A 12,578-nucleotide genomic window follows, 5' to 3' on the forward strand; every position below is an offset into this window, starting at 1 on the left:
TCGATTTGTTGCAAACCAATCTGAAATACCTTGTGTAACTTTTTAAAAGAAATTTATAAAAAGTTGTATGTTCAAAATACGAAAAAATATAGTATATTAATGATATTATAACTTAAAACACTCTTATTATTTTTTTTATCGTTATAAATACACGTTTCTAGTACTTTTGTTACAACATATATATATCCATTGATCGATGCCGTACCGCCGCGAATGAACTAACCAATAAAATACTACGCTCATCACACATTTTATACATATAATAACACATTTTTTTAACCCTTTATTAACTTGGCTCCAAATTTGCAATGAAAGTCTTGCAAATACACCCTGACATCAACGTCAACCGAAACTTGGGTCCCACTATACATGGATATATAAAGTATAAACATATTCAATCAATTTCAATAATAATCAAATCACCTCACCATTACAATGGGCAACTCACATCACCATAGTGTTGATCCACTCCTAGTCGGGGTTCTCGGGGTCGTCTCTGGCGCGATTTTAGTCGCTTTAATCCGTTGCATAACCATTAACTGTCTTCGTAGTGGGCCCCACACCATGACCGAGCCATCCAGACCGCCAAATATGAACCATAGTCCAAGAATTCGGGTTGCACGTGAATCCAACACAAGACTACCCGTTACCACTAGTGACTCGGGCTCAAGTGGCTCGTCGACTTTGTTAGCCGTTCATAAGTACTCAAAAGAGTTTAAGGAGGGGACATGTGTGGTTTGTTTGGGGGAGTTTGAGGAAAATGAAGAGGTTAGAATAATGCCGGAATGTGCACATGTGTTTCATGTTTCATGTATTGATATGTGGCTTTTTTCACATGATAGTTGCCCTCTTTGTCAGGCTAACGCTATACCTCGGACACATGATGTTCTTATATCTATTTTGACTTCTAGACCCGTTGAGTAAATGTTCGGAATTTGAATATTTGTATACAAAGAATGGTTTGACATAAAATTGTAGAACATGGTTTTTTGTGTATGTTACACTAAATCAGGTAACTATGTACATGTTTTATAAGTAAATCTCCTACAAGAGATTTTTCTATGAGTGATAAATGTATGTAACACTATATCGATTACAATATGTTATCAACTATTCAACTAAAACACTATCTTTTTTTTAGCTCAATGGAGTGATTGGGTGACCATGAAGTCTTAGACACTAATGGGGAAACTGCCTTAATCTTATAATTAGATGAAAAAAAAATCTGAAGTATCGAAATAAATATGATAGATTAGAATAATTATCGTTTATAAAAATATATTTAAAATGATATTAGGAAAGTGAATAATGGAAACATGTTAATAGAGATGTTAAATTGTTAATTTATGAATAATATATCTTAGTAAATACTGTTTATTTATTGTGAAACAAGCCTAATATCCAAGTAATATGACAAAGAGATGTATGGAGAAAATCGAGAGATATTACTAATAAGGTGTGTTATACAATGAGATACAATAGAATACTATATAGGGATGAGAAAACTTGGAGAAGAAGCCAAATCTATTTTAGGTGTTGATAACCATAATAACTATCATTCATAACACTCCCCCTTGGTTATCAACTTCATATGCTTCGGGATGCTGCATCATTAAAAACCATGCTAGGAAAACCCATTGGGATAAAACCATAGCTAAGGAAAAAAGAGTGCAGCGCGTATTGTCTCCCCCTGATTTATATATCAATTAAAATAGTAAGTAAAAATCTTATGTGAAAGCTTCGTAACTTTTGTACTCAATCATTTGCGTCTTGGTCCCATGACATGCGAATCTTGAAGTTGAACAATGTTGCATGATCTTCACGTTAAAACTTTTATTACTTCATATAGTAAACACTATGATCCTGTTGCGTTTCTCTGCATCAACAAGACTAACCAAACTTGTTTTGATGGGTTAGTGAATTATAAAAGCATACCTTTCATACCTGAAATATATGTTTTAACCCATTTTGATGTCTTCTAGCAGGGCACATGCCGATAAATATAAATAAAGAAAATAGTAATCATATATAGCTAACAGTATGACGTAATGCACATATGCATTTAATTATGGTATTTTTGAACCAATAATATTTCATATTCAGATAGGAAATGATATAGAGACATTGTTAGACATCCCTTAATAATGTGCTAAAAGGATTAAATTTGTCCATGGTAAAATGTCTCAGCATTTTCTAGATGCACTTTGATGGATTTATAAACATATAATTACACATATACTCAAACTATAAGTCGAGTAATAATAACACCGTGTCAAAGTCTTTCAAATGAATTTTCTCTTTAAAAGCTCATAAGTTTCTCTCGGTGATGTGTACATCATCACTATAAACTGTGATTATAATGAACATTAAAAGTGAAATTTTGATAAAAGTATGGTTAATTATATTCAACTTAACTCCCTATTTATCTAAATATCTCTTGATTTGTGCCAAGCTCAATCCGAATAATTTAGTCCATCGATGCATTTACCAATCTATAATGGACTTCTTTTCAACTTGACAAATTATGCATACACATTCACTTTTCTAGGATTTTTGCTGCATAAACTTGCTCACTAAGACATCATTTTGTATCACATACCAAAATTCCATATTGTACAATTTCTTTGTTTATTTAGATATTGTACTCATCATGTACATTCTCTTCTATGTGTATGCTTATTGATGCACGAATTCCATCATTAAGATGTATCAATTAACATTTTAAGTATTCAACTACATCAGGAGTTCCATTTATGTTCAACAAATTCAATAATCGTAAAGTATTCAAAAATATGACTCTATATATAACAATCATTATGTTCTCGAGAACTTACTTTACATGATTTGATAGTTGAAATCCTTCATAGATGTTCTTATAAACTTTCAGTATCAACTGAATAACAATATTTATTAAATGCGTATCAATTCTCTATTTGTATTACCAGACTATTCAATTATTGGAAAGTCATTGATTCCACCATTGGAGAATTCGTCTCCTATTAATCAATCATGGGTCTTTGCAAATTCCTTGTGCCACCAATTTTGGCTTATTTCACTTGATTTAATTTTCATAACTCATATACAAGACCTGTTTGTATCTAACACATTTTACAACTTTAGTTGTACGGACTACTGGTCCAAAAACTTTCCATTTTGTTTTAGAGAATTCAACTCTGCCATGTTTGCATCTTTCCGATTTGGCCAATCCTTTTTTATAGGCAGATTTAAAATCTTGATACTCATCATCATCATTTCAAGTGCTAATTATACATATATAAAAAGTATAGCGATGTCGAATTTATTTCGATTCCATATATCTTGTAGACATGATACACTATAATTATTGAGAGCTCTTTGTTTTCAGGTACCTAAGGTTCTTCAAGAACCATCATGTCTAATCTCTTTCAAGAGAACTTTTACTGCACCTCCACTTGACCATCTTTATTACTTGCTCCAATTTTCGAGGAAATTTTACCTTTGGAACCGATCAATCTACCGCGCTACAAGCGTGCATTAGACTTATTATCAATACATGTTTGTCCTTTTGGGACATTTATTAATTGGAGCATTAGCAGTTCGTATAGGTGTCTTAGTTAGACACTCTCTTTTGGTCAGTGAATCGTCTGGTAGATGATTCGTTAATCTTTATACATGAATTATCCTTTAAACTTTTAGTTCATATAATTTAGTTTGAGGATCAGTGATAATTCATTCCAACTAAATTCGTTTTCCAACTGCTTTATATCCCCCCCTAATGTTGGGAATGTTGATTCACTAAAGTGAACACCGATGAGCCATAAACATATATCTCACTAATGGCTCTAAGTATTTAATCATAGATAAAATTTAATACCCGACATAAATTCCCAACTTCCTTAGTGGTCTTATCTTTGTGTGTTGTGGTGGACTAATTTCAATATATTACGCACACCAAATATTATATGATAAATAAATGATTCGTGACTAAAACCAACTTTAATGGGGAGTAATTATTATAACTTATTGGCTTGATGTGAAGTAATGATACTGTATGTGATACATGTACCCAAATGTAAACATGAATTGTTGCTCTTATGATCACTTGCTTTGAAATCAATTGTAGATGTTCAATAATTGTCTAACAACAAAAGAAATTTATCTATGAACATATACATATGGAGTTCAAGAATTATCCCAATAATTATTAACAACTTGGGAATCGATTTCATTATTATAACTAAAAATTAATATGTAAATATGGAATAATATACTTGCTATCTTATTAGCTAAGCCATAAATCATGCAAATTTAAACTTGATAACCATTTAGACGATGCATCGATTTTCAAAACACTAAATGGTATCATGTTAGGACATGTGTATCCTTTTCTCATTCCATAACATTTAGGGATTCACACCCTTTTTTAGTTGGTAGATAAATAATTTCTCTTGAGAGCAATATTGCATGTATTATTATGAGGAAGAATCTTTTGGTTCTTCAATAAATTTCATATCATTGGCCCGGTGTGGTCTAACCGGTCATGCCAACTACTTAAAAAATTATGATCCATAAACGTTTAGTTTATTATCGTATATGTATTACTTGAATGCATGTAATACAAAACGTAAGATTCGAGAGAATGTAGTATAACTTCAAAATATCATGTTGTATCACTTACAATATGTCCACATAAAATTCTCATTAGTCATTCCCTTAATTTATCACTGTGGGTGGTCCATATCATTATTACAATTCTAATTAGTTGATCTCATCATTATAACCTTCTTAATTATGTCCATGATCACTAACTTCACAAAGATCACCATATAGTCACATTCACTTCATGGAATGGAGTAGATATAAACCAATTTCGTGGTTTATCCTTAAGTTCTTGGACAAAGAGATATACAAATTACACCAAACCTTCATACTCTTTTAACTATATTGCTACTTCGGGAGCATATTTCAAGTTACTAATTTTCTTTTATAATACTATTCTCTTCACATAACATCATTAAGAAATATTCAATGTTCGAGTCATAATTTTATTGATCTTAAATCTTATGACATTTAACGAACTGATAATGAGATTTAGAGAGTAACACTTCAGGTGTCGTATGTAAGAATATATATATTCTTTCTTGATAATGATAATAAACCATAACTTTGGTTTTGTATGATGTATTAGATACTACATATATGATAGCATATAGAACACATAATATCTAAAAGTTATATAATATACGATGTCATATAAAACAAGTTATAATGGAATCTAATAACATACTATCTTTCATTGGTCACAATATATTCATATTTTTAACCACATGCTAAAATAACTAAATTAACCATAAAAAAAATATAAAAAATTGGAACCTGTGACCAGTTACATATAATCTTTACAAAATTGAGATATAATTTAAATAATTATATTCAAACATTTATGTAATAAAGATATATATAACTGTTATTATATTAAACGTTTTTGTTTATGATGGAAACTTCTATAAAAATGATAAATAACATGAACTAGAATTCATAGTATTTCAATTACACTTGTCATGAGCAAATTTCATCACATGTAAGCATGTTACATATTAATATATAACTTAGCTATCAAAATAATTTCAACGTCTACCACATCAAATTCTTTTGATTTTTTAATAAATAATTAGTCAAAATCATATTTTACAAAAAGAATTATTAAAATCGTTCATGAAAAGCTAGATATAGCTTTTAAGGGTTATACGAAGAGATGATAAACTTTTAAAATAATAGATCTGACTCAATATATATGCTTGATATGTCAAAATATTTAATCAAATCTATAGAATCGAAATTATGTTCATCTTCCAAGTGTTGAACACTTAGACCCAAAATAAATAAACAAACATAAGAGTAGCTTAAATCAATAAAATAATGTATATGTTGTATAAGATGATTTGATTTTCAGATAGTCTACTATTTATAAGGAAATTTTGTCCTAAAATAAATTACATATTATAAAAATAAATAAAATCATTCATCAACAATCTTTATCAACACAATATATGAAACCGATTCAATCATAAATAGAAAGTATATATATATATATCATGAACAACGATTATTTAGTATATTATTTCCAGAAATTTGTAAAAACAAGTTAATTATTCAAATGTATATATTTATTCGAGTGCACTTTAGAACCTAATGATGTACCAATAATAGTGAGATCTAATAGTCCTTTTGGTCCAACGCCTCGAAAAGTAGGAAGACGAGGCTATGTGAAATATTTATCAATAAATTAAAATTTTATTATTTTATAGAACAACTAACATATGTATGCAAATATTATATATTGTATCAAATCAATTATATTAAATAAACCTTTAAAATAACAATTTAATCAAATCTAATAATTCGCAATTTTCTAAATATGAATTTAGTTAATTATTGGGATTAATGCCTAGAATTTCATGACTTGATTTCGTTTGATCAATCAAATCTTAATATTAAAAGTCAAGATACATGGTTTTTCTTGATAATAAAGAATATTAAAATCTGACCTTGAAGTTTATCAGAATACAAAGCCAAAGTAAATATAAAATTTGTTTTCCTTTGTTGATAATGATGCCTTTTTTTTTTTACTTTCATATCATATATCAATACAATATTTACTGAAAATTTAGAATACGAAAAAGACATACATTATTAATCACACATAAGTGGCTAAAGAATTACCTTGAAGGTGGAAGATATGATTTTGAAGTTGAAGATGCATCACCCGTGAATTCACCATCTACACTCCATCGTTAATATCATGGCTATAATCAAAAAGTACTTTCATGCTGATAACGTATTGTGAAACAAGCCTAATAACCAAGTAATATGACAAAGAGATATATGGAGAAAAGGGAGAGATATTATTAATAAGGTGTGTTATACAATGAGATACAATAGAATATTATATAGGGATGAGAAAAGTTGGAGAAGAAGCCAAATCTATTTTAGGTGTTGATAACCATAATAACTATTCATAACATTATTTTATATTTTATAAATTAAATATTTATTGTGAAAGTTAAAAGACCCAATTACAAATTTTGTCCTTTAAAAAAAGCCAAATTACGGTTCGTGTCCTTTCCTTGCAGGCGGTGTCCTTTAAACTTTTTTTTTCTACACGTTATGTCCTTTACGCAAACTGGGTTAGAAAAATTCAGTTAAATGCCCTCACGTGAGACGCATGTGAGGGCATTTTTGTCTTTTTGTCTACCAGCAACTTCTTCTTCTTCTTCTACTTTTTCTTCTTCTTGCAGACCACCATCACCATCACCATTCTTGCAGACCTCAAACACCATCACCACCGCCACCACAGGTCTGCCACCAACCACCGCTCCATCTCCGACGCCGACTCCCATCTCCGACGTCGACTCCCCTCGTTCTGACGCCCAGAAACCCAGAAACCCACAAATCCCCTCTCACAAATCAAATCAATAAAATCAATATTCTAATATATTGAAGCATCACACCACACCCAGATCGTGTTCATCTTCTTCATTTCAATTCATTCCATCCTCAACTGCATCTCCATCTTCCGTCTTCTTCTGCTTCTGCTGTTAATTTAAAATTAAAATAACAATAACTAAAAATATGGAATTGAAAAACATTGTTTCAATGGTTGCTCGTAGAGGCCGTCAGTTGCAGCGTTACAATCACGGCTAACGTCAAGTCATTGGGTCAGTCCACACCACTCCTCAATCCATCATTTTGTCTTTTGTTATTCGTTTCTGGTTTCCCCCAAATTCGGATTCATACCTTCATTCATTCCTGCCCTAATTAACAAATTAGGTGAAATTGAAGGCTGTTAATGAACCTTTACATGTTAAAAATATGAAGAATCAAGCATCAATCATCTGAAGTTAGAAGACGCATTAGAGGTTCTTGTCATCACTGCTCAAAGGAAAGGCAAAGGAATGCTGTTCCCCAAGGGAGGCTGGGAATCCGATGAGTCGATCGTTGAAGCCGCTCAGAGGGAGTCGATAGAGGAAGCTGGAGTCTTCGGAACAGTTGAGGTTAATCAACTTACAGTTGAGGTTAGGCAGTGGTGGTGTTGGTGTAGTGAGAGGGAGGGAGAGAGTAGAGAGAGAGAAAGAAGACGGGAAGAGAGAGAGAGAGTATATATTTAATATCTATTATTTATTTTTGTTATAATATATTAATTTATTTTTTAATTATAAATAACTATCAGTAGACGAAAAGACAAAAATGCCCATCACATGTCTGGCACATGTCATACTTAACTGAGTTTTTCTAACCCAGTTAGCGTAAAGGACATAACGTGTAGAAAAAAAAAGTTTAAAGGACACCGCCTGCAAGGAAACTTAGAAAAGGACACGAACCGGTTTTTGGCTTTTTTTAAAGGACAAAATTTGTAATTCTGTCAAGTTAAAATTATGTTTTAAGCAGATTGGTATGCAAAATAACTAATGCTAATGGTCCCATATGAGAATTGAAACATACTCGAATAGCTACATATTTAACTCATTTTTTTATGCATAGTAAATTCACATACTAGATTTCACTAAAAAAAAAGAAATTTCATATTTATGTAATATCACCCACCAATGGGGTCTATTGACAAATTGACAAAAACAAAGTCTTTAAACATCTAGGTTTAGGGGGAATTGAAGGTCTTAAGTTCAAGTCCTATAGACAAAAAGGAATAAAAAAAGAAGTTCACTATTCAAAAAAATAAAAAAAAAATCACCCACCCAACCCCTTCCTCGCTCTCTTCCCCAAAATCTCTATCTTCTCCCTTTTCCGGAAAGTTTGGCAATCACAACAAACGAACTTGTGAAATGGGATTGTCCGTGGTAGTTTCGTTGGTCATCTCATGGGGTCTACCAAGGAAAATTCGTTTGTGAATATTACATAATTGTTCGTGAGTTTTCACGTACGGTCATTAGATACAACTTATATTCTTTTAATAATTGTGCCATCTAAAAACTTTAAATTCTAACATAGGCACATAGCTCACATATTTTGTAAAAACTTTCCTCTTATCAAATACACTTACTTTTGAAAAAATACATATATTTTTAATGATGAGCTCTTAGCTTTTATAAAAGTTTCTTAACCGGAAATCCAAATTTTTTGAAAGTAAATATTTTATATTAATGCACAATAAAATCAAATACACACAATTTTATAAAAATGGCCACGTGGCATTTAAGGATAGGGTCGTTAACATCACGCATATCATTGCAAAATTTAGAGAACATCTACCCCCGGATTTAGTTTCCTATGCCATATCGAACATCCTATGTAATCCACGTCACCCCCTACTCTTTCTATTTTGCCTCCTTTAAACTTTTAATTTGGATGGGGATATTGATTAAAATGTCCTTTAACTAACCAACATCAAGAGAATATCCATTTAACCAACTTTTTTTCTAAAATAACCATGCTAAATCATGTCACTAACTTTTAATCGTTAACTCACTCGACGTGAAATTTAGTTAACCAGATTCTGTCAGTTGTTCAAAAACCATCGGTTCAACGATATTATGTTGACGTCTCACAAAAAAATTCTGTGTCCGATGAGATTATAATTTGGCTTATGACAAGATTATATTTTGGCTTCCTACAAGACTATATTTTGGCTTCTGAAAAGATTATTTTTCATTCTGACAATATTATTTTGACTTACGACGAGATCATTTGTATAATTGACGGACTCTGGTTTGCTATAACCTTGTCGACTTAATGATTATAAGTCAACGGGTCGACGAGTTTTAGATTGGACATTTTAATAATATTATGTTGGTTAAATGAACACTCTCTTACTCTCTTGGCATCGATTAGTTAAATCGACATTTTGGTCATTACCCCTTCGTTTATTCTAAAATAACCATGCTAAATCATGTCACTAACTTTTAATCATTAACTCACTCGACTGTGAATTTTAGTCAACCAGATTCCGCCAGTTGTTCAAAAACCATCGGTTCAACGATATTATGTTGACGTCTTACAAAATTTCGGCATCTAATGAGATTGTAATTTGGCTTAAGACATTTATATTTTGGCTTCGTACAAGACTATATTTTGGCTTCTACTATAACTTCATCGAGGTAATGATTAGAAAGTCAAGTGATCAACGATTTTTAGATTGGACATTTTAATAAAAGGCTGCCCAAACATACATTCTCTTGACTTCAATGAGTCAAATAGATATTACCCTTTTCGTTTATTCTTGACAAACACGAAAAAGAGAATATTTCGACTCAAGATTGCCATTGCTAAAACCTAAGGAGGTAAAGTGATTTGTTTCGTATATAATATTCAACTTCACACCCTCCTTCTATCGTGTTCATGTGAACTACCTGCACACACCCATAAAAACCCTAAACCGTCTATAATCAAGATTCAACTGCAACCCTACACCACCGTCATCAACCACCGTAACCATCACCGGTTCACCACCACGAAAAACTTAACATTTACCGGTATGTCTACTTCTCTTTTTCCATCTTATTATTATTATTCAAGATTCAAGAAACATCCTTTTTATATAGTTTACATACATATTAATCATTCAATTAATATTCTTTAATTGGTTTCTTGATTTGTTGATAAACTCACAGGCCAACAATAATAATAAGATGCAGACTAGCCATACTAGTTCAACCTCTGACTCCACAACTACGGTTCTTGACACCACACCATCACCATCATCTCCACCGTCCACAACCACCGCTGGACTTCCGGCATGCGCATCATGCCGCCACCAACGAAAGAAGTGTACCCAAAATTGTATCTCGGCTCCGTTTTTTCCTGCTGAAAAAACCCAAGAGTTTCAAGCCGTTCATAGGGTTTTTGGAGTTAGTAATGTGACTAAAATGGTTAAGGGGTTGAATACCGAAGACGCTAAAAAGGCGGTGGATTCGCTCGTCTGGGAAGCGAATTGTCGGGTGAGTGATCCGGTGTTGGGTCCGTTAGGCGAGTTCCAAAGGGTTTGTGAAGAATCAAGTTTTATAAAACTCAACATCATTTAGCCAATTTGCATTATCATAATAATCTTAGTAATAATAATAATAATAATAATAATAATAATATTCGTCAAGTTCCGGTTATGCAATATATGGTATTGTATAACAATAAAGGCGCACAACAACGGTTGATAGGATCATGGAATGGTGAGAATAATAATGCTGATGGGAATAATAATAATAATAATAATGGTTCTATGTTGGATTACATGCAAAATAATGGTGTGTTCAAGTACTTTGAGTCTTTGCAAAATATGGAGAGATTAAAGCAGCAAAGAGATCAAGAACAAGAAGGTTCTGCGGTTCGTCCGCAACAACAAATGATGAATGAGTTCGGTCGGTTTTAATAGCTAGGAAGGTACTTGATTGATTTCTTGTTTATCATTTGAAGATTAGGGGTCTAACCATTTGAAAAGTGAAAAACACAACTGTTACCTATATTTTTGGTTTGATGATAATTTCTTTTTGTTGGATATAATATCAAGTATGTTAAGCCTAGAAGATATGTTTTGAACTTTTGATCAGTCTTGTTAGTTATAAATCATGTCAATGATTAATCAATATTAATTGCTTGAAAAGTATAATCCACATTGATTAACTTTTACCAATACATAGATACACACATGTAACTATTTAGATATTAGAAAGGTATATTTTGTTACACTTTTGGTGTACTCAGTTAATTGTAATATCCAAGTTGAAAAGGAAGTGATGGCAATTTTGGATCATGGTGAATATTGGTTTGGATTATATATAACTTTTTGTTGACTAAAGAATTATATAAAACTAGTGGTATTACCGGCGCGTTGTGCCAGGCAGGTTGGTAAAACCCAGGCGCGCCACAACAAAACCTAAGCGTTGTCTGTTTTAGGCGTTGATGTGGTAAGTCGATGCGAATTCGGACGGTTTTCATCATGTTCATTAAGACGCCTCAACAAAAATATGTGATTCAGACGGTATTCACAATGTTCGTTGCGATACTGGACTTAAAATAAAACACGGTGAGTCGACACGAATTTGATAGGAGTCTATCATGTTCATTACGGTACCGTAACAAAAATAAAATTGACATTAGGTTGGTTATCATTACGTTTGTTGCGATACCATAGTTAAAAGAAAAAAAATTGTCAATAATGTATCGCAAAACGGCCCAAAAAAGCTTTCCGGCACCAAAGTTGTGTTTTATACTTATTAGTAATCGTAATAGTAATAAGCGGAGAAATTTCATTTTAAAAAATAGTCATGGGATAAATTGGACCCATTAAATATGGATGCTGTTGACCGGCATAGGAAAACATCAATCTGGTACATGTATCCTCAATGAACCAAAAGAGTATGATTATGTTAGGAGGCCAGGTGCACCCATTGTGCTTAGGCTACAAAGAAGCGTAAACGCATCCGTTTTAGTCGACGCACGATTCCCTATTTGTAGAAGTGTTGGGCATCAGTATAGCCCAACCGCTTATAAATAAAATATAAAATTTATGTATTATCTATCAAAACTAAATGAATGTAATCTTTATATATCAACGCCATTTCCCTTCTCTAATATGGCATTCACTACATAAT

General features: G+C 32.0%; 1 protein-coding gene and 1 pseudogene across 1 annotated transcript; both read left to right on the forward strand.

The window, feature by feature from the left end:
- Window positions 1–435: 435 nt before the first annotated feature.
- Window positions 436–924, forward strand: LOC143590286 (RING-H2 finger protein ATL52-like). The gene has a single exon (XM_077070812.1). The coding sequence runs from the start codon at window positions 436–438 to the stop codon at window positions 922–924; it is 489 nt and encodes a 162-aa protein (XP_076926927.1).
- Window positions 925–10,616: 9,692 nt separating this feature from the next.
- Window positions 10,617–11,356, forward strand: LOC143590279 (uncharacterized; annotated as a pseudogene).
- Window positions 11,357–12,578: the final 1,222 nt, after the last annotated feature.

The sequence above is a fragment of the Bidens hawaiensis genome, unplaced genomic scaffold (genome assembly GCF_021521415.1).
Source record: "Bidens hawaiensis isolate Kalapana, Puna unplaced genomic scaffold, B.hawaiensis_p1.1 tig00038378_1, whole genome shotgun sequence".
NCBI lineage: Eukaryota > Viridiplantae > Streptophyta > Magnoliopsida > Asterales > Asteraceae > Bidens > Bidens hawaiensis.